General features: G+C 55.6%; 1 protein-coding gene across 3 annotated transcripts in view; it reads right to left on the minus strand.

The window, feature by feature from the left end:
* The window catches only part of ZMIZ1 (zinc finger MIZ-type containing 1), a 166964-nt gene that overhangs the window by 93526 nt on the left and 51789 nt on the right, over window positions 1–21649 (minus strand). For all 3 annotated transcript variants that reach the window (XM_059054273.2, XM_059054274.2, XM_059054272.2), the window contains exons 3-5: window positions 13584–13692; window positions 7318–7431; window positions 12–117 (exon numbers count right to left, since the gene is read on the minus strand). In XM_059054273.2, the coding sequence (XP_058910256.1) occupies window positions 12–117; window positions 7318–7431; window positions 13584–13643 (280 nt within the window). In that variant the 5' untranslated portion in view covers window positions 13644–13692. The remainder of the gene's footprint in view (window positions 1–11; window positions 118–7317; window positions 7432–13583; window positions 13693–21649) is intronic.

Consider the following 21649-nt stretch of genomic DNA (forward strand, 5'->3'; position numbering starts at 1 on the left):
CCGTCACCTACCGGCAGACTTCGGAGTGAACTTGTCTCGGTTTGCAGCACACACAGCCAGCAGTCTGTAGCCGAGGTCCAGGTCGAACCCTTGCTGAGCTGCCACCCGACTGACCACCTGTCAGCAAGATGGGGAGGAAGGGCAGGGGTGAGTCACTGTCCACGCCAGGCCTCTGAATCCAGAGTGGCAGATGTGCCCATTTCACAGGTGAGGCGGGCAGGCTAAGGCAGGTCCCCAATGTCAGGCAGAGCTGGGACTCAAACTGTCGCGTTCAGTCACTCAGCAAACGCTGATAAGCACCTCCTCCATGCCAGGCCCTGGGATCCCGGGCCCTGCCCTCAGGGGTTTCCAGTCCAGAGGTAGGCCTGGCCCCAAAGCCCAGGCCCTGCCGCTTTCACATCTGGCCCCATTCTAGGAGTTGGCAGGGGGATGCTGTACTATTGCGTTTTGTGTGGCCCCAGGCCAGGGTCTCTGCTCCCCCAGTGTAGCTCTTCAAACTCCCCCCAAGGAAGTCTCCCCCATCCCTCACTGAGCTCCAGCAGCCACCACTGCGGGGCACTCGCTATCATCAATTCTCCAAGCATGGTCCCCACCCAGCGGCACTGGTCCCTCCCGAGTCAGAATCTGCACCTGGGGAGAAGCACTGATTTGGGACTCACTGCTTCCCAGGAGCTCCAGTTTGGAGCTGCCCAACGGACAGCTTAGAATTCCCCAGATGGACATGCCTGGTGCTCCCTAGCTCTGTGCCAAGCGCCCTGCAGCCTCTCAGACCCTAGTCCCCAAACTGCAGGGCTGTCATGCTCAGCCTGGGGTCTGTCTCCAGCGCCAAGCGCTGGCTCTGCACGCGGGAGGCACCCATAAGAGTGCCGGCTGTGCATTCAGACCGGAGGTCCCACCCATCTCCTTGTGAACCTCAGACGTGTGAGCTGGACATGGGAGAAGCCAGGGGCTGGGAGGGCTGCCAGTCCTAGGGGGTGGGGGGCGGTGAGGAACAGGACCCTCCTGGGGCCCCATGAACGGGTTCCGCAGGCTCACACCTGCCCGTTCCCAGGTGTCCCGCCAGCCAGACCTGCTCCCTCCTGCCTGGCTTCCTCATTAACAGCCGCCAAATTGGGTTTCCTTATTAAGAAGAAAGGACCTTGGAAAATGGAGTCGTTTCAGGAAGCAGCTGGGGCGGCTATGGCTGACTGGGAAAGCAGCGCTCCCAGATGGGGGGCTCATTCTTCTGAGAAAGGGAAGGCTCCGTCGTCGAGCCCCTAGAGACCACCTGCTGCAGAGGCGCTCGGAGGTCCTCAGAGGGCCGAGGCTGCCATGGGTTCTGACCGGGCCCCTGCAGCCATTAGAACAGTTCCCCATTATATGCTTTATATTTTAGGGGTTCGTTACAAGGGCTCTAGAGCTACAAAGTGTGGGAAACCCACTTATCTAGGCCAGCCCCCTCATTTACCATATATGGACACTTGAGGCCCAGAGAGAGTGTCCGTGCTACACCAGGAAGGAGCCAGTGGATCCTCCCTTCCCAGGACCACCAGAGCCTCTTGCCCTGCCTCCCCACCTCCATCTCCTGGGAGCTCCCTGTGCAGGGAGGAAAAAGGACTTTCTCAGGTTAGAATGTTTGCTCAGCGTCTCCGCTGCAAAGAGAAACTCCTGACGCAGAAGTCTTCTGTCTCCCCAGGCCTCTTTCCCACGGGCTCTATCTGCCCCTGTACTGCAGTTCTTATGCACCCTGCCTGCCCCACCTTGCACGGTCCACCACACGCACGCCACGTTCCAGAGTCACTGAGCCATCCCAGGGCCGGGTCTTCTTCAGTGTTAGTCTCACTGTCCAAGCAGAAAAACCAAGGCCCCTAATTCTCTAAGGCCTGTTGAGTATTTCAGTTCTGGAGACAGACACTGTACAATGGGGAGAACGGTTCTGGAAGGGTCACTTCAGCTCAGATGTTGACTATGGTGCCCTCACTGGTAGGCGAGCCTTGGGGTGGATGCGAGTGAGCGCAGGCGGTTTGTTTGGACTTTTGCATCAGTGAAGCTGCTGTTTGTGGGCTATGTGGACACAGGGGTGTAATAAGATGCTCACTCGCAGATACGAGGGCTAAGTCAATGTTTCCTTCATAAGCAGTGAGGTGCCAAATTCTCACAACAGTTCCACGAAGTGTTATTACTATCTCTGTTTTACAGATGAGGAGACTGAGGATGAAAAACAGCCTGAGGTTACAACGCTTGTTTGTGAGAGAGCTAGGGTGCGATGCCAGGCAGTAAGGCTGCAAAGCCTGGGCTCTTTCCATGCGAGGACTTCTTTTTCAGCCCACAAAGGGTTAAGGCCATAACTCCCAACCTGCATGGAGAGCCCTCAGGCTCTGAGTTGAGGGCAGAAAGGCAAAGGTCCTTCTGTTTGGCCAATACTGGCTAATCCTGTTGCTCTGGTTCCAAGAAAAAAGAAAGAAAGAAACTAGCTATGTTGAGCAAGAGGGGCCTGGTACTGGTTCTAAGGGCTCTCCTGCAGGCCTGGAAGTATCTGTCACCAAATGCCCTGAGCCCAGTGTTCAGAACGGCCATGGGTTCCAACAGTCTCCTTTTAACAAGACAGAGAGGGTAGGGCCTGGCTGAAGGTCACACAGCATAGGTGTGGCAGAGCAGGCTAAGCTGGACCCTGCGATTCTAGAGTACCTGGTGCAGCCCCTGGCTTCCCCTGACCCAGTCTAAGGACCCCCGGAAAGTCCGGTGAGGTGAGTCTGATTGACTGTTGTGGGGAGGGTGGGCTCAGCTGAGCGGCCTCCTGTCGTGTTTCAGAGGCCTTCTCCCACCCCAATGGGCGTAAAGACCCCTCAGTGAAGACCTCTCCCCAACAAAGGCCTGCGGTGGGCGGCCACAGAGCTGCTGCCCTCTGCTGGCTGCCTGGGTCCAGCCAGCTCGGCTCGGCCCAGCCCTCGAGGTGCTCCTAAGGCTGACCGGTGGAGCCTGGCTGTCTGAGACCTAGACCCTGGGGCCCTATAGGTCAGGGAGTCCAGCCCCTCATGCCACAGAGAGGGAAACTGAAGTCCAGAGGCAAGAGAGGGGGCATATTCAAAGGCATGTGACAGTTTCGTTAGTCCCATAAAGGGAGTGTGTTGTCTTGAAAAGCAGTGAGCCTCCTGGCCGTGAAGCAGGACAGGCTGTCTGGGAAATGCTAAAGAAGGGGTTTCTGCTCCCAGCTGGTGGCTGGACTCTGACTTTCTATGAGGCAGTCAGGGGAACTGGCCTGTGCTCCAATCCTGCTCCATCCTATACTGTGCAACCTAAGGCAAGTTACTTAACCTCTCTGAGCCTCAGGTTCCTCTTCTGTAAAGGTACAAGGATGTCTCTCATTTCCAAGGTTGTGTGTGATGGGCTCTGCCAGTTCCATGTGTCCCAGTTCTGTCTCATAGCTATACCCTAAGCCCCTCAGGGCAGAGCCCTCATTTCCTACTTTGCTACCATTCTCAATACAGGGGTGGACAGGTACTTGTGGCCACTGCTGCTGCTGCTTTGGAGTCAGGCATGAGACGGAGTTCTGGATCTGCCAATTATTCGTTGTTGTATCTCACCTAGGTGATTTAACCTCTCTGGGCCTCAGTCTCCTCATCTGTGGAATGCGTACAAAATCTCCTCCTTGCAAGGATGACAGCCAGGACCAGGCACACAGCTCAGTGAATGCTGTCTGTGACCATACACCCATGGTTTCAGCAGTGAACACTCTGAGGCTGTGGGGAATTCCTTCCTGGAGAGACGGGGAGGGCACTGCTGCTGTGCTAACTGGTTTCTGTCTCCCTTTCCCACCTCCTCTCGTACCCGTCTCCCCTCTCCTATGCTCTGGCCGCCTCAGCCTTCTTTCTGTTCCTCGAGCAGATCAAGCATGTTCCACCTCAGGGGAGGAAGGAGGAGCAAGTCCAGAGAGGCCTGACTTTGAGGGGGACCCCCAGAGAGGGGGCTCAGCCCTGCTGCTAAGGGAGGGGCCAGGGAAGAACTTGGTCCTGAAGAGTAAGTAGTGCCCGTGCTGATGCCCCTCAGGAGGTGCGGTGGGGCTCCTGCACTTCTGCATCCTGGCGTCAGAGGGCATGAAGGAGAGAGTGGGGCAGGGGGCTGCCAGTGTCCCAAAAATGTGTCCATTTACTGCCCAAGGCTAAGTGGTTTTTAATTTATATCCTCCAAGTAAGCCGGATCCAGAGGAATTTGTTTCCAGAGGTCATGCAGAGGATGATAGCAACCTGGAGGGCTCAGGCTGCCCCCTGAATGGGAAGCGGTGCAAGTGCGTGCGTGTGTGTGTGTGTGTGTGTGTGTGTGTGTGTGTGTTGTGTGTGTGCGTGTGTGTGTTGTGGAGCAGGATGGGGGGTACTCGGCAGCCTAGCCCTGCCTAGGCCCCTTGGGATCTCTCACCTGTCCTATCTCATCCCTCCCCATGGGGCACAGCTGGGGCTGAGGATGCCCAGGGGAATAAGAGGACTGGCAGCAAGCAAGGCCCTAGGGCTCCTGGGGGGTCAGTGGTACCAGCCTGGGACTGCAGCAAGCTGCCCCCCTTCTCTGTTGCCTTATTTGTAAAATAGCATTGATAAGCCTTTCCCTGCCCCCTTGCAGGGTCTTCATAAGGATGCAAGGAGACAGTGCCAGGAAAATGCTGTGGGCACCAAGGGTGTCTTCTATGACCACCCCCCCCCGCCCCCCAACCTTACCTGCTGCTGGTTCTATTGTGCTCCAAATGACAGTCAGACTCAGGTCTCTACGGCTGTGGCCAGTGGCCCAAAGTCCCCTTTCTGGCTAAGCGGCAGGTCGGGGGTTTGGGTGTGGGTCAGAGCTGGCCATTCGACCAAGTGTATGCCTTAAACTGGGGTGCAGAGCTGGCACTGGGCTTTTGTCTACACAGTTTCCTGTGGTCTCATCCCCTGCCAGTCAGATCCTACAGTTTTCCTTGGGCTCCCTCCTCCAGGAAGACCTCCAGAATCCCTCCATCCCACCCTCCAAGGATGCTCCCCTTCAGAGCTCACACAAATCCCATCCCATCCCTCACTTGCTTAAGACCCTTCAAGGGCTCCCCATTGCCCTTCAAATCATCTCCAAACTCTTCTCACTTAGTTTGGAGGCTCTGTGTTAGTTGGTTTCTGCTTCCCCCTTCGACCTCATCTTGCACCCCTCTCCCTCTCCTGTGCTCCAGACATCTGAGACTTCTGTCTGTTCCTTGAACAAATCAAGCCTCAGGGCCTTTGCACTAGCAGTTCCCTCTGCCTGGAGCACCCTTCTCTCTCATCTTCCCCTGGCTGACTCCTTTTTGCTCTTCAGGTCTCAGCTGGAGGTCACCTCCACCGAGACTTTTCCTGACCACCACCCTGCCCCCTCTTACAGGGCGCTGGGTTACATCCTTACTTACTCCTTATGTGTTTAGCATCTGCCTCCCCATTGGAAGGTAAGCTGTTTGAGAGAGGCCCATTGTGCTCATTGCACTCTCTTCAGGGGGCCCCTGTGCAGGACCTGCCCACAGCAGGGACTCTGTGAGTGTTTGTTGAATGAATAGATGAATGACAGGGCTGGGGCAGGGCCAGTTTCTAGTCATCTCCTGTCCATCTGCCCAGCCAGCCTGGCCAGGGCCATTGTTGGATTCAGCCTCAGGTCCCCACCTCCTAGGCAGGGCCAGGCTTGGGGTGGGGTGCTGGGTGAGCATGGCGCCCCCCCCCCCCTCCTTCACTTACGGCTACCAGCAGCTGGGCTGGGAGGAACATCTGTCTCTGTCCGCAGGGCTTAGCCTGACCCAGGATCCCCACAAAGAGGATTAAGGGAGCTGGGTGAGGGAGGGGGAGCTCAGGGGGCTGGAGGATAAGGAGCGCTGGGCAGTGCAGGCTGCCGCCTGATTTGGCCCAGTGGCCCTGAGGGAGCCAGATGGTGTCAGCTTCAGACAAATGGAGGAGCCCGGGGAGGGTCTTGGCTGCATCCCTGCTTCGCACCCCTAATGGCCAGAAATATCCCCTCTAGAGGCAGATGGGTCTTGACTTGAATCCAGGTCCACTTCTAACTGGCTGTGTGAACTTGGGAAGTCAGTCACAACATCTCAGTTTCCTTCTCTATGAAATGGGGAAGAAGGCAGGACCAGACTTCTCTGAGGATACAGTGAGAAGGCATATCCAGTGGGCCAAGCTCAGTGTCAGGCATAGAAGAGGTGTTCTGCAGTGATGGCCTTTCACCTCTCTCTTGTCTGGAGGTTTTCAGAAAACATGGTGCCCTTGAATTTTACCTATTGTTCCCGCCTAACCAGGCGTAAGTCTTGGCCTCTGCTCTCCAAGCTTTGGGGTAGCTGGGCTCCCCAGCAACCTGTTTACTCACGTTCCCTTTAAAGCTGACTCAGGACCCTCTGAGCAGCTGTCCTCACTGGCCGCAGAGGTGCCCTCACACTTATGGATACAGGCCACGTGGCTGGGGACAAGCATAAGCTTTGAGCTCCTTCCACGTGGCTGTCAGCCGGCAAGCTCTGAAGCTTGGCAAACGATACCGCTAGCTCTGGGCCTGGCCTCTGCCCAGCTTGTATCCTAGACCTTTACCAAGCTGAGTTAATTTCAGTTCCCTGGGTTCTGTTGCACATCTGGGCCTTGGTGGGTGCCATTCCATGTGCCTAGAATGCTCTCGCTGTCCTCAGCTGCTTGTGCAGATGTATCAAACTCCTGCAGTTGTAGAAGTGGCTCCTTTTCTCAGTTTTCTGCAACCTGCCCACCACCCAGGGCAATAACACTTCCCTTCTCTATGCTGCCTCCATTTTGTACACAATTTTCTCAACCGTCTCTTTCCACATCTGTCTCCCCACTAAAGAGGGAATCAGGCTTGGCAAGGTCTTACTCATCTTCAGTTTCCCAGGACTTAGCAGAGAGGATTGTACATGATAAACGAGGGATCAGTCAGTGTTCATTTGGATGGATGGATGGATGTAATAGGAGCTCAATAAACGCTTACATGAATGGAGAGATGGATGACTGACTATAAAAAGAGCTCAAAAGATGTTTACCTAAGTGAATGAAAGAATGACTGGATAAAAGGAGGGCTGAAAACCCTTCAAGAGTCTCTCTGCTTTACTTATGATGGAACATTTACTCCCATCAGACTTGGAACTCTTCAATGTAGGATCTGTGTCTTTCTCACCAAGTGTAAAAAACCCATGTAATCCCGAGGACTCTGTCTCCCCATCAGACCAGGTTCCCTGCGGGTGTATGTGTGTCAGGGGTACACACAGAAGGGCCCGCCCCTCCAGCAGCAGCCTGGACAGGCGCACTAGTTCCTAGCCATCCTCCCTGGGTGCAGGCACAGGCGGGGTGAGTACAGACTCACCGTCAAACAGCCCATCAGGCTCTGCTCAAAGGGCCGCTGGAAGGCTCGCGGGTCTCCGCACCAGTCCAGTAGCTCCGTGGCAGCATTGTGGAAGTTGGCAGGGTTCTGTAAGTGCTGTGGGAGAGGGAAAGGAGAGGCAGCATGAGGCTCCAGGAGTGAGGCCAGCACACGTTAGTGTGAGAGAGTCTGGGGCTGCAAAGACCCCAGGCATCCCTGGGGAGGAGACACACAGAAAGGGGCAGGCCAGGAGGAATGAGTTTTCTCAAACTCCTTCTCATCCACCTTCCCTCTGCATCTCTAACCCCAGCCCAGTTCCTGGTGGCATGGGGATTAGCGGCCCCATTGCAAAGATAGAAAAACCAGGGTCTAGAAAAGGGCACTAATATTAGATATTAAAATGTCTTCTGGATGCTGGCACTGGGGTAGGAAACCCTGTGGGCTTCAGGAGGGTGGCATGTGGCTCCCATCCTTGGGGCTGCTGGCTCTCTCTGAGTCAGAACAGACTGGCCCTAGAGATTCCTTCTTGATGAGCACCCACCCCCACCCCTGCCCCAGGAACCACCACCACCATGCTGCCTGCTCCGGCTTCAGCAAGCCCTGCCATAGCCAAATAGCCAGAGCAGGGGTGTCAGAAAGAGGCCTCCAGGCCACACTCAGCTGGGAAGGTGCACTCAAGCACACTGTGCCCAGGTTACTATCACACCGTGGTCAGGTGTATGTGGCTTAGCCACTCCTGTTCCCCAAACCCAGATGTCCTGGGCTCAGTCTGGCTCAGCTCAGGGGTGCGGGCCCCGCCCAATTACGGGGTCTGAGTTAACAGAGAATGAATTCTGGTGCCAAAGCATCTAGATCCTGCTTCAGAGCCAGGCCACGGGGCTGACAGGGGTGGAGGGTGGCTTCCACGGCTACCCCTTCCTTCCTTAACACTTATCCGTGTCTTCCCAGGCCAGACTGAACTAGGCACTGAGTCCAGGGTCATGAAGCAGGTTGAGGCCGAGCTGGGACTCCAGGGCTGGGTGTGACCACCTGTGGGTCCTCCATCAGGACACCTAGAAGGTGTCCACAGGGGTTGGAGTATAAGCCAGCTGCAAAGTGGATGGTGGTACCTTCTGGGATCCCTGTGTCCTCAGTGCTGGGAGAGACTGGGAACAGCAGCTGTCCCCAGGGCAGTGGCTCTCTCCCAACTTGCAGTGAGAGTCTGTCTCAGAGCCAAGGCAGGGAGGGATCTTAGGAGCTGCCAGGTCCTGGAATTGGGAGGCGAGCCGAATGTGCCGGGGGAGCCCCTGTGGGGCTGGCGCCCTGGAGTCACACTGCCTTCATCCACAACTCTCTACTGACCTACGGCATCCCCTCCCTTCTCTGAGCCTCAGTCACCTCATCTGTAAAATGGGGATGGCAGATCACGGCTTGGTGGTGGGAATTTTTGTCTTGCTTAGGGTTTCGTCACTGCTATTACAACGTGGTTTGTGAAAGGCAAGATTTTAAAGTGGATGGAGGGAAGAGAAATGAATTGGAGTATCCTCCCTCTGTGGGAGCAAAGGGAGAGGGAGAGATGAAGGAAAGAAAGAGGGCAAGCGTGCAGCAACACAGCCCTCCGCTATGGGTCCACGGTGAGGATTAAACAAGATGAGGCTTTTATGGCCCCCGGCGGAGCACCTGCAGCGTGGGATGCTCCCATGCGTGGGGCTGCCCTTGGTCCCGACTCTGTCTCCCAAAGGCTCCGCTGTGCACTCGGCAGCTCCCGCACTAGCCCCCACACATGGCTCTTTCTGCAAAGACAGAGCTCCCTGCGCGTGATCTTCCTGCAGAAGACAGGAGGACTTCCACAGCTAGAAGCAGACCCTTTGAGAGGGCAGCACTGGACCCTCACCTCTGCCGCCTGTGCCCTCTCTAAAACCTGCCCCCTCCAAGGCCACGGGCAGCACCTGGTCTCCACGTGGAAAGCCATGCAAATCGGTTAATTCCCTGCCTAGCAGTCTCCCTCTGCTAACTGAGTTATTCCGTTTATTTCCATGATGTCACACCCAATTAGCAGGGTCAGCAACCACCGACTGACTGGTGCTCTCAGAGTTGCCCACCTACAGCCCTCCCACCCTAGGCACACCTCTTTGGGGCTTTGGGCTCCCAGTCTCATGGGCCCAGTTTTGTTCTGGCCCCCAAGCACCCAGCCTCCCATATCGGTCCAGCCCACCTCTGAGCTTCTCCGCTCTCAACCCAGCCAGTTCACGTGGCCTTCGGCTTGGGCTATGGGTAGTGACTCATGGGTGCAAGTCATTGGTAGAAAGGACGTCAAGCACCTCATTCAGTAGCTACTGCTCTGTGGCTCTGTGGCCTTGGCCAAACCTCCTGCCCTCTCTGTGCTTTTGTCATCTGTTTAGACTACAAGGTGGCTACGTGATGCAGTGAAGTCAACAGGATAGACCTGGCCCAAACCCCATCTCGGCCACTGAGTCACACAGCCTGGGTGTGTTCCTGAGCTTCAGATCTCTCATCTGCAAAATGGGGTGGGGACAGCTTGCAGGGCTGCTGCAAAGTTTAGAAACAACATTCGTCATGACATCCCCATTACAGAGTAGGTGTCAGGTAAAGACTGTTATTGCTCAATATGCTAGCACCTCTGTACAGTTTCTTGTTTCTCCTGCAAGCTCCTTGAGAGCAGAATTAGGGCCCAATTCACCTCCAGAACCCCCCAAACTGGCACGAGGCCAAATCCATGCATTAATGGTTAGTGAGAAGCTAGCTGGCCAAAGGATGGTCCATCTGCAGAGCTGGCCAGCAATCTGGCAGCTTCAGAACGGGTCCCCAGTGGAGGGGCCAGGGCTGGGTGCGCTGAGCTTGGCTACCCTTTGATGATATGGGGATGGGAGCACAGATTTGAATCACAGGCAGAGGCCTCCGTGGCTGTGGCTGTTACTGGATACTAATACCTCATCCCTCCCCAGGAAGCCTGCCCATCTCTACAATTTCTCAGAAGATCCTCCTGGGCTATATCCACTGGCCACTGAGTCTGTTGGAGCAGGAGTTGGGGACAACAAGGCCCAGATTAGGGACTGGCTACCCAGACCGAGTGATGAATGCATTTTATCAGTTCATCTGTGAATCAAATGATCCATCCATCCATCTACCCATCCATCCATCCAAAAATCAATCAATTCATCCATGCATCTATCTACTCGCCCACCAACCCATTCATCCATTTACTACTTTATGCATCACTCATCCATCCATTCATCTACCTAGCTTCCTATCCATCCAGAACTTATCCAACCACCCACTTATCCATTCATTCATCTATCCATCATCTATATCCACCTACCATCTGCTCACCTAACTGCCTTTCCATTTGTCCATCCATCCACCCATCCATTCATTCCCTTAGCTATTGATCTGTCAGTCCACCCCTCTCTCATTCTTCCCCAACATATCTGGGCCCCACCCTGGCCTGGACTCTGCTGACTTACAGAGGAATACGGCACATCCTCTGCCCCTGAGGAACTCAGCCTGGTGGGAGACCTGACGTATACCTTGCAGGGCTTGTATCTTAAGGGAGAAAGAGCAGGATGGGTGAGGTAGCTGGGTGCCCAGGAAGCACCAGGGCTCAGAAATGGGAAGTGCAGATACTCAAAAGGGCACCTGGGGTTTGGGGAGGTTGCTGTGCAGGAAGTAGCTGATTTGCATGGCTTTGCACGTGTAGCCCAGATAAGACCGTGGGGACATGAGTAGGGCATGCTGTAGAGGGGGCACTGGTTCTCCCTGTACCTGAGGCTGAGAAAGGAGAAAGTGAGCTGAGACAGAGGCCTGGAGGGAAGATGGACAGCCGGGTGCTCGGGGGCTGGCAAGTGCCAGCAGTGGCTAGAACCGGGGTGGGTGGACAGGGAAGGCTGCGCTGTAGAAGTCGGGCAGGACCGAGAGTCGGAGGCTGTGAGGCCCCCGATGGGAGCCACAGCTCCACCAGCCAGAGGTAGGCACAGCCAACACATGCATCATCCTCAGGGCACGCAGACCTTTCTCTTCTGATTAGGATACGGGACATCTGAGAATCAACAGTCTTCAGCCAGCCGCGGTCGCCCTCTGGAGCAGCTGAGGAGCAGACAGACATCAGTGCTGAGCTGTGTCTGCCTGGAAGTGCGGGCGGGGGCGTGGAGGACACACAGGGAGCTCTGGATAGCCCGGGGTTGGGGGGGGCCTCTGGACAGCCTGCTCACCCTCAGAGGTGTGCCACTTTCTGGTCCAAACGCAGAGCTCTGTGTGTGTGTGTGTGTGTGTGTGTGTGTGTGTGTGTGTGTGTGCAGGGCAGGCCAGGGGAGGGCAGTGGAGGCGATCCCTGGCTTTTCAGCAGCTCTGGGACCCAATGGCTGGGTATGCATCACGATGCCCATTTACAGACAACGGGAGATGAAGCGGTGACTTAACCAAGGTCAGGAAACCAGTGAGTGGTGGAACGGGGGCTCAGGTTTGCTGACTGGTAAATCTGAGTCCTGTGTGCCATGCTTCGAGAGGGCTGCTCCTGGGTGGGCTTCTGCCCCCGCTGGATCCCTGGGAGGCCCAGGGACTAAAGGGCACTCTGATTCCTGCAGGGAATCAGATGCAGAGAGAAAAGTCAAGTTGTGAGGAGGTTTTAGGGGGAGCTGTTTGCCCAGCACACAGAGGGCTCTGGCATAGGGGCTTGACTGTATTATTGAGGGTGGAGCCATTGACAGCTGATCCCTCATGGGCGGAAGAAACTGGGTCAAAGGCAGAGCTGGGAGAGAGTCCCGCAGAGCCTAGAGGCGGAGGAGAAGGAGGAGAGGGAGGAGGAGGGAAGGGCAGGGGAGGAGGAGCCCATCTTCTGGTTTCTATTCTGTGATGGGGAACAGAGGCGTAATTGGCGTTTGGGAGAGCTGTTCCGCGGAGTTCAATCTGTAACAAGTCTTCTTCAATTTCCTCTCCTCAGACCCGGCCCAGGCTTCCGAGATTGCCCTGCATGATGCTAATGGGACAGCACACATCCCTCATGCCTGCCGACTAGCCTCAGCTCCACTGGGCCCTGGTGTTGGGGTGGGGGTGGGGCATGCTGTGGAGGGGGGGGCATGCTGTGTGTGGGGGGCACTGTGAGCTCTGCCCCTGCCTCCCCCCGGGGTCCTGAGGGCACAGGGCTATGCTGGCTCCCCCAGCTGCCAGCTAAGCCCGCCTAAGCCAGGGCCCTCGCCACAGCTGTCCCCTCCCTGTCCCTGAGACACTGAGGACAAGAGCCCCCGCCACAGTGAGCTGATTACCTGCCACGTGCCAGCCTGGGCTACGTGCTAGGCCCACAATGTCCTCAGAGCGTGCGACGAGGTCGGCCTTATTGGACCCACTTCACGGGGAAAACTGAGGCTCAGAGGGACAGGCCTGAGATTATACCGTGGGCGGGTATGTGGAGGCGTGAGGATTTGGGCTCGGGTTGGTTTGATGTCAAAGCCTCTGCCCCTTCTGCCATACCTGCTCCTTCCTGGAGTAAAACAACACCGGAGCCTGTGCAGGGACACTGCTGGCCTGGGCTGCAGGGAGGCTGAGCCCAGAGGGTGGCCGCCATCACTCTTGGTCACCACTGGGGGGCATCTGCCTGCCCAAGCGTAACCAGGCTTCTTCAAGTGGGGACCTCTGAGCCCACCGTGAACAATCCAGACAGGGTACCGGCAGGCAAATTGCATCTTAAGCTTGGTGTGAGCAAAGGCAGGAGGGAGAACTTGTACCCTCTGGGACGAGGCCCTCCTGGCATCAGTGGGGCTGGACTGTGTGACTTCGGGTGACTCCCTTCCCCCTTCTGGGCGTTGGTTTTCTTTTCTGTAAGACGGTTGAATTTCCCAGGACCTTTCCTTTTCTAGTTCTTTACAGAGAACCCCCTGGAGCAGAGAAGTGGGGAGCCTGGGTCCGGGAAGGAGATCAGGCATTTCACTGCATCCTCACAACAGCCCAGAGTGCACAGCAGAGCTCAGAAAGGGCACGACACTGGCCCAGAGTCATCCAGCTGGGAAGCGAAGGGAAGGGACAGGAGAGAGCCGGCATTTGAACCCAGGTGAGTGATTCCAGTGTGAGGCTGGTCCATGCCAGCCACATTCTCACGAGGTGGGCAGCTGGGGAGACTTAGGCAGTCAGCCTTGCCCACTGTCACCTCCACCCAGCACCTTCGGTGCTCAGCTACACAGTGCAGAGCTGCGTAGTGCTCTGCCCGCCTCGCCTGCCCTGCCCTCGCCAGCGGGCCTGGCTGCCAGGGGTGGAGGAGCAAGCCCGGGCCGCACACCCACCTGCTTGATGCACTGCAGTCGGTCATTGGTCTGTTGGATGTGCCTGTCCATAGAATTCATTCTGGCCGTTTCACTGGGTTCTACCCGAGAGCCATGAACGTTGTCCAGCCTGTGAAGACAGAGGAGAGAGGGTGTCACCGGGGTTGTGCTGGCCTCATCGCCACCCTCCTGCCCCGGCACAGGTGTGCTGGCCTCAGTGGCTCCCAGCGGGTTCCAGGGCCCTTCGTGAGCTGTGGTGGCCTCTGCCCCGGGCAGCCCCACGCTGGAAGGAGGAACTGCGGCCGGGGTCAGCCAGCGCTTCTCCACGCTCAGCCCTGGGGGAACCCCATCTGGGCTGAGGGCAGGAGGTGCTCCTGGGTGTTCTCTATGGGGGGCTCATGTGGGCACCGGGCAGGCGTGTCCACCACGCATTTCTACACACACGTGTGTGTTGGGCGGCGGTGGCAGGGACGACGGCTCCATCCGCAGGTTCCCGGCACAGGGCTTACCCACTCGATGTGGCTGTGGCTGTGTGTGCGTGTGTGTGCACGTGTGCGCAGGGATCTTCCCACATGACAACCCTGACTGCATGTGTGGTCTAAGTGCAGCAGCCCCGTCATGGGTGCCCTCCCCAAATCCCCGACGCCTTAGAGTTTGCAAACCACAATTCCATGTTTCCCCTTTGCCCTCCTGGGGAAGAAGGAGGGCAGCCCTCAGCACCGCCCCCCTTTTCCAGATAAGGAGACTGAGGCTCAGAGAGAGGAGGGAGTTACGAGGGTGGCACAGGGAACCTGTGTCAGAGCTCGAACGAGGCCCCGGGGCTCTGACTGCCAGTTCACGGCCGAGTGGTTGGGGGACACAGCTGTCACACTCAACAGGCTCACTCTTCCTGAATGGCGCTGGGCCTGGGGCACATGAACATGCATGTGAGGAGGCCCCTGGAGCCCCCAGGCCTCTCCAGGGAGGCCTCGACTGCAAAGGCAGAGATGGAGATAGCGATGGAGGAGGAGAGGCAGCGAGACAGAGAGAGAAGAGAGAGGAGAGAGGTTTCACCTCTGGTACCCCCACTGCTCATGGGTCCAGGTCCTTGGGCCAAAGCATAAGTCTGCTCATCACTGGCTGTTTGCCCTCACATAAGCCAGGCTGCAGACACATGGGTCAGACACAGAGTGCTCAACAGAGGCCCCCAGCACCTGGCCTTCTCTGCTATCCCAAAACACTGCCCTCTGAAGGCCCCTCATCTCTGTCCGTGTCACCAGGTCCCATCTACCAAGGACTTTCTGAAGGCTGGGACCTTGCATTCTCTTCTTGACTCCTCACGCCTACTCTGTAATAAGACTAGAAGCATCTCCATTTTACAGATGAGGAAACTGAGGTCTGACATCTGCCAAGTCCCATGGCTAGTGGAAGCTTGGACCGTGTCTATCTGCCTGTCTGCTCCCATGCCCTGGCTCTCTACCCCCAGCACGGACACCCTGGTTGGGGAAACTGACACCATGCCTGGCCACAGCCTCGTGAAGAATGCCCTGTTCCTCTTCCAAGGAGTTCTTCACTACACAGCTCCTTTAAAGCACTTCTTATTGTTCCATTTGTGCTTGAAAAGGCAACTCATTTGCGTGGTTCAAAAATCACAGGTGTCCAGTGAAGTGCTGGCCTTGTTCAGCCCCCAGGGGCCTTTCCAGAGAGAACCAGTGTCATCCGTCTCCTTCTGAGGGACTCATCTTAGAGAAGCAAATATCTATGTGTACTACCCCCGCCACTCCTTAAAAAAAACTCATAAAACGATAACATTCTGTACACACTATCTTGACCTTGCTTTTTTCCTCTTAATAATATCTCAAGGTTTATTCTACATCAAGACATAAAGAGCCTTTTCATTTCTTAATGGCTGCACAGTATTCCCAGGCACTGATGAATCATTTATCCAACTGCCATCTGAATGTCCACCCCTGCCAGGTGCTGTCCTGAGGCCCAAGGTCCTAGAAGAGGCCCTTCTACTCCAGGGGCTCACACTCTAGCCCAAGTGATGAGGCCTGCCTGAGCTGTCCCCAGATTTTATTATTGCAAACAGTGTTGAAGGATCACTTTTTATATCAGCCACATCATTATGTGTGACTTAATCTAGAGAACACACTCTTGGAAGTGGAGTTTCTGGGTCATGTAGGCATTTGTACTTTGGTAAATGCTTGCTGGATTCACCTTATCTTGGAGCTTTCCAGCAAAAAGGTAAAAATGGGGGTAGTAGCATCCCCACATTGATTTCTCCTACCTTCACCCCACCAGCATCCCTCCATTCACACCACTATCACACATTTACATACCCAGATATCCAACTTCTCCATTACTTATCCATTTAAATGCCCGTCTGTCCATCCACCCACCCACCCAAACATCTTCAGCCTCCCCTTTTGCCCAATCCATGCATGCTTTCAACTCACCTAGTAAACACTTATCAATATCTATACTGTGCTAGCTCTACGGGGCATGAGAGATGAAAATGAAATCAGTTTCTTGAGTTCATGGAACTCTTGGTGTAACCCCATATCCACTCCATGTCACCTACTAGGTGACTGTTTGTTGAGTTCCTCTTATAAGTTAGGTGCTGGTCCAGGCACTAGGCAAGGACACTGTTACTGTATCCCCACTTTACAGATGAGGAAACTGAAGCTCAGGGGTGATAGTAGCAGCTCCAGAATCCTGGCTTTCCCACTACAACCAAAACTTTTGTACAGGTACTCGGGATGGGCCAGGGAGGGAGGAGGGTACCACCGTCTTGTAGGTGTGTGTGTGTCAGCGGGGAGAGTGGTAACAGGGTTACTCTCCTTGCTACACCTGTAGGTCCCCCAAGCAGGGGCTGGGTTTCTCCTGCTGAGTTTACCTGCATGGAACCTCAGCCAGTGCTCACATGACGAGGACTCCAGGGACCAGGGACAAACCCTGGTGGGGGAAGCAGGGACATGGGTGGAGCCCAGAGCAGGAGTGAGCCAATGCCACCTTCGGTGAGGCCACTTCAGTTCCTGGTGCCAGATGCCATCTGAGTGGAAGAGACCCTGGTGGTCTCCCAGGTACCTGGTCTGGTGAGGTAAACAGGGAGCTGGGTCTTTCCAGCCCCACCCAGGACATGAGTGAACACTGGCTGCCAGGGTCCCAATTAGAGAGTGCCATTTCCACAGTCAGTGGAGCAGGGATGCCAAACCAAAGGGACTCATTAAACAAAGGCCTCGGGACTTCCCTGGTGGCGCAGTGGTTAAGAATCCGCCTGCCAATGCAGGGGACACGGGTTCAGTCCCTGGTCAGGGAAGATCCCACATGTCACAGAGCAATGAAGCCCGTGCACCACAGCTACTGAGCCTGTGCTCTATAGCCCGCTAGCCACGACTACTGAGCCCACATGCCACAACTACTGAGGCCCGCACGCCTAGAGCCTGTGCTCCGCAACAAGAGAAGCCACTGCAACGAGAAGCCTATGTACCGGAACGAAGAGTAGCCCCCGCTTGATGCAACTAGAGAAAGCCTGCACACAGCAACGAAGACCCAACACAGCCAAAAAAAAAAAAAAAAACCCAGAAAAAAACAAAGGCCTGCACCAAGTCAGGAGAAGCCTGAAGGAAAATACAAAGAAACCCCAGGCCTGTGCAGGCTTCAATCCCCTGGCTGCAGGCTGCAGCCAACCAGGACAAAGGGCCTGTGGTGGCCCAAGAGGCCAGCAGGGGGTGCTGTTGATGAAGCTAACTGCCCAGGGGGCTAGAAACCTGCACTGTGGAAATCTGGTGAGGGATTAGGTGGCCACACAACACTCTGTCTCTAAGTAGGAACTTTTGGGGGACTTCCCTGGTGGTCCAGTGGGTAAGACTCCACACTCCCAATGCAGGGGGCCTGGGTTCGATCCCTGGTTGGGGAACTAGATCTCGCATGCACACTGTAACTAAGAGTTTGCATGCCACAACTAAGAGTCTGCGTGCCGCAATGAAGATCCCGTGTGCTGCAACTAAGACCCGGCTCAGCCAAAAAAAAAAAAAGAGAAAGAAAGAAAAGTAGGAACTTTTCCCAGGATGGGCACGGCCTTTTGCCTCTAGTGTCAGAGACCTAGTGGGGCCTTGATAAATGCTTGTAGAATGACTGACAGATCATTTCTGGGGACTGGGGCTGCTCAGCCCACCCAGGGAAGCCCCAAGCAGGCACCAGGAGTCCAGACTCACCCAGACAGCCACCTGGGGGCCCAGAGGTTGTCCTTCCCTGTTGAGCTGTGGCAGGGGGTCACAGGTTTCCCCCGAGGAAGCAAACAGTAAAGGGGAAATAGACTGTCGGGTTTGTCTCCACTCTGGCTCATGGGCAATCTTTTCTAGAGGCCAGTGGCTGGACTGAGTTGGCTTCTGGATTCAAAGATGCTCAGGATATCATTGGCCAAAAGTGTTTTGAGGTCTCCCACTACCCCTGGTTTTATTCTGGGAAGTCTGAGGGCCACAGGTGCTGTTTCCCAGGTCACACAGCATGTCTGGGCTGGATCTAGACACCAGGGGGCTTTTCTCCCAGGCTGGGGCTCCATGTTGTAGCAACCAAGAAATGAATGGCTAGGCCTGGGACACCTGTGAGACCCAACGCATTGACAGGAGAGACATCACAGGGACAACTGCGTGTCGTGTATGTCTTAATCTATAAAAGAACAAAATGTCTGGCTGATTAAGGAGATACTCACAGGTGAGATGACATTTTTAAACCACCAAGATCATTGGGAAATTGGGGTTATTAACACCAGGAATGGATGGGGCTGGAGGCTCCACCCCTGCAGAAAAAGGGTCAAGGCCTAGAAGACTAAAGATTATGGATATGGAAGAGAGGAGGAGGGCTGAAGAAGGCATGAGAGAGCTAATAGCTCACTGAGGGGCAGCCTGAGATCTTCCATTAGTTCTGCAACTGCTGTGTTTAGGCACCAGGCCAGGCCCTGTGCACTCATATTTCACTCAATCCTAAAAGGCTCAGAGAGGTGAAGTGACTTGCCCAGGATCACACAGCTGGGACAGTGTTGGGCTGAGATTCAAACCCTCTGCCTTTCTAACCATTAATGTGTTGTTCTTTCAACTCCTCTAAGACTGTCAGATCCTCCTGGAAGTCCCCACTCAAGGCTGTGCCTCAGCCCAACGCGATGTTCCCCTGGTTCCACCCGACCTGTCCAAACCCATCCACTTGCTTCTAAGGCCATCCTGGCGCCACTGGGCTCCCTGCCTGTTGGCCAGTGCCGGGAAGTGGCGCGCGCTCAGCGGCCAGCAGAGGTCGCTCTCCGCCGCAGGAGCGTTGCTGGGCTTGGCTGCAGTCTCTCTCCTCCCAGCCTGGACTCCTCTAAGCTAAGAGTCGAGTTGCTACAAATCCTCCGTGGTGGCTGCAACTCCAGTGCCCACCGAGGCCGGGCTCCCTCCCAACTGGAGATCACTGTTGGCCCGGCCCTAGTTGTACCCACGGCCTCGGCCCTTCTTGCCATCTGCCTGCCTCCCAATGGGGAGTGAGCTCAGGCGGTCAACCGCCTGTGGCCCCTGGCCCTCTCTCCTCGTCTGAGCAGCCACCAGCCTGCAGGAGATGCACAGCTAGTCAGCTTGGGGGCCTGGAGGCAGCCACCCTCCTCCAGGCCTCAGTTTTCCCATCTGTAAAACGAAGGCTAGCAGGCCGCTGGCAGCCCTTCAAACTCAGCATCTTAGGATTTTGGTGTCAGGAGCTCCAGCTGTTTGGAAAATGCCATCTCAACCAGTGTAGGATGCTTGACTGCGAAGCCTGTCTCAAGGCAGGCCTGTGGGGAGCCTGAAGGCCCGGGAAACTCTGGTAGAATCGCTATTCCAGGGTCACCTAAGACCGCAGACACTGCCCCTCTCTCTGCTACACACTTTTCCTTGCAGCTCATGCTCAGCTTGCCCTAACTGCACGTAGGCAGGTTTTCTGATGGTGACATCTGGGTTGGCCGGTCTTCTCAGCTCCCAGGGGAGCTCTTGAAAGGGCCAAGCTTCCATTCTGCACAACTCACCACTAGCGGGGCACGGGCAAGTTCAGCCTCAAGGAGCCTAGAACAGAAGACACGCTCAGGAAAAGCTAGCTGCTCTCAGGCACGTAGGGCTGCTCAGAGAGTAGACCGTTGAGAGCTGAAAGGGCGCCTGGGAACCACCGGGTCCCGGGTCCTCATGCAGCAGGATGGACACAGGGGAGACAAGGGCGAGCAGGACTGGAACCCATCTGTCGGGGTCTAAGAAGGGCCCTGGGTCATCTCCAGGCTCCCTGGAAGCATCCCTCCTGGTCTGAAACGCTGGGGGAGGTACATGGCCCTCAGCAGGCTCCTCCCTAGAAACGGGGAGGAGGGTGCTCTCAGCTGCCCCGTGGAAAGTGGGGTCCTGGAGCCCTGGAGGCAGCTCCCTGGGGCTGACATCAGCAGTACTAACAGCAGTGCGTTTTATTTTTCCCTTTTGAGGCCAAACAAGTTAACTGGCACACTTAACACACAAGCACCCAGGGGAGAGGCATTTGCATAAGTGTGTGCACACCCACATAATTATGTACCCCCTTTGCACACTTAAGCATAGGTATATGCACACACTTGAGGGCTGGCCCAGATGTATAGAGCACACGCAACTCCTGACAGCTTGCACAGGCAAGTGGCAGGTCCCCAGGGGAGCTGTGTGAGCAGTGGTGTGCAGAAACAATTCAATCACCATGCACATCTGCAGCTCAGATTCCCCCAGGGAGAGCAGTGCCGACAACAGCGGTGGGGGGACTATACCTACAGTCTGCAGAGCAGAGGCTGCATTCCAAGACATTGCCAGGGCCAAGGAGCTTGGGACATGCCTGCTGGTCAGCCTGGTGGCAGAGCCTGGGGTTCCAGGGGACCCATCCTGACCAGCCCCTTTCTAGTTTTCAGACTCCAAGAGGGGCAGATGTCGTGGGCCCTGGGTTCAACAGTGACCTGAGTGTAACAGTGTCACTCTAGGTCCTCCTCTGCCTGGCCCCCACCTCCCACTACTCCCCGCTAATCCTGTGTCCTCCACGTGGGGCTGCTCCCTGCCTTCCTGGACTGTGCTCTGAAGATCACACTTCTACGTCTTTGCCTCAGCCCAGAATGCCTGGCCCCCTTCATCCATTAAGGCCTGGTTCAACGGTCACCCTCTTGGTTGGTTTCCCCCAGCAGAGCCACTCACTTCTACTTCTATGTCCTCAGTGTCCCTGTCACGCACCCCCAACTTGGTGGTACTACACCAGTGGGGTGTCTTTGCATCCGGCTCCCCGGTCAGCTGGGATGTCTTTCAGTTATGGATTCCCAGAGCCTAGCCTAGGGCCTGGTACCCAGCAGGTGCTCAGCAATGTTTGTTAGATGGATGGATGGATGCGTGGATGGATGGCCATCATTGGGCCCAGAGTGGCAAGAGCGGAAAACCCAATGACTCGGCCCTAATCAGAGGATCTTAAGATGGAGAGAGACTCTGATAACTAGGTCTGGGGTTTCCAAAGAGTGATGTGTGTACCACTGGTGGAACGAAGATGATTTTAGGTGGTCCACGGGCAAAACTTGTACATTTTCATAGTGAAGTATTTGGACTAGAACAATTATCACTGGTGAGTTCTAGAACAATTATCACTGGTGAGTTCGTGGATATTATTTTTTAGGACAGGGTTAAATAAGGGAGGGATGGCAAACCTAAAAGGATTAAAGAACCATTTTAAACATAGTATAAATGGTATGAAAGTGATGGAAGTTAAGCAAGCACTGATGGAGTTTGATGCCTTCCTCCTCTTAAAAGATGGGCTTCCCTGGTGGCGCAGTGTTTGAGAATCCGCCTGCCGATGCAGGGGACACGGGTTCGTGCCCCGGTCCAGGAAGATCCCACATGCCATGGAGCGACTGGGCCCGTGAGCCATGGCCACTGGGCCTGCGCGTCCGGAGCCTGTGCTCCGCAACGGGAGAGACCACAACAGTGAGAGGCCCGCGTACCACAAAAAAAAAAAAAAAAAAAAAAAAGTAAAGGAGCTCAGAGAGGTGTAGCAGCTCTGCAGCCTGCACCAGACACACTGCCTGGAGGCAGAGGAATAGGGTGGTGGTGAAGCAGAGACAAGCA

The sequence above is a fragment of the Kogia breviceps genome, chromosome 2 (assembly GCF_026419965.1).
Source record: "Kogia breviceps isolate mKogBre1 chromosome 2, mKogBre1 haplotype 1, whole genome shotgun sequence".
Classification (NCBI taxonomy): Eukaryota; Metazoa; Chordata; class Mammalia; order Artiodactyla; family Physeteridae; genus Kogia; species Kogia breviceps.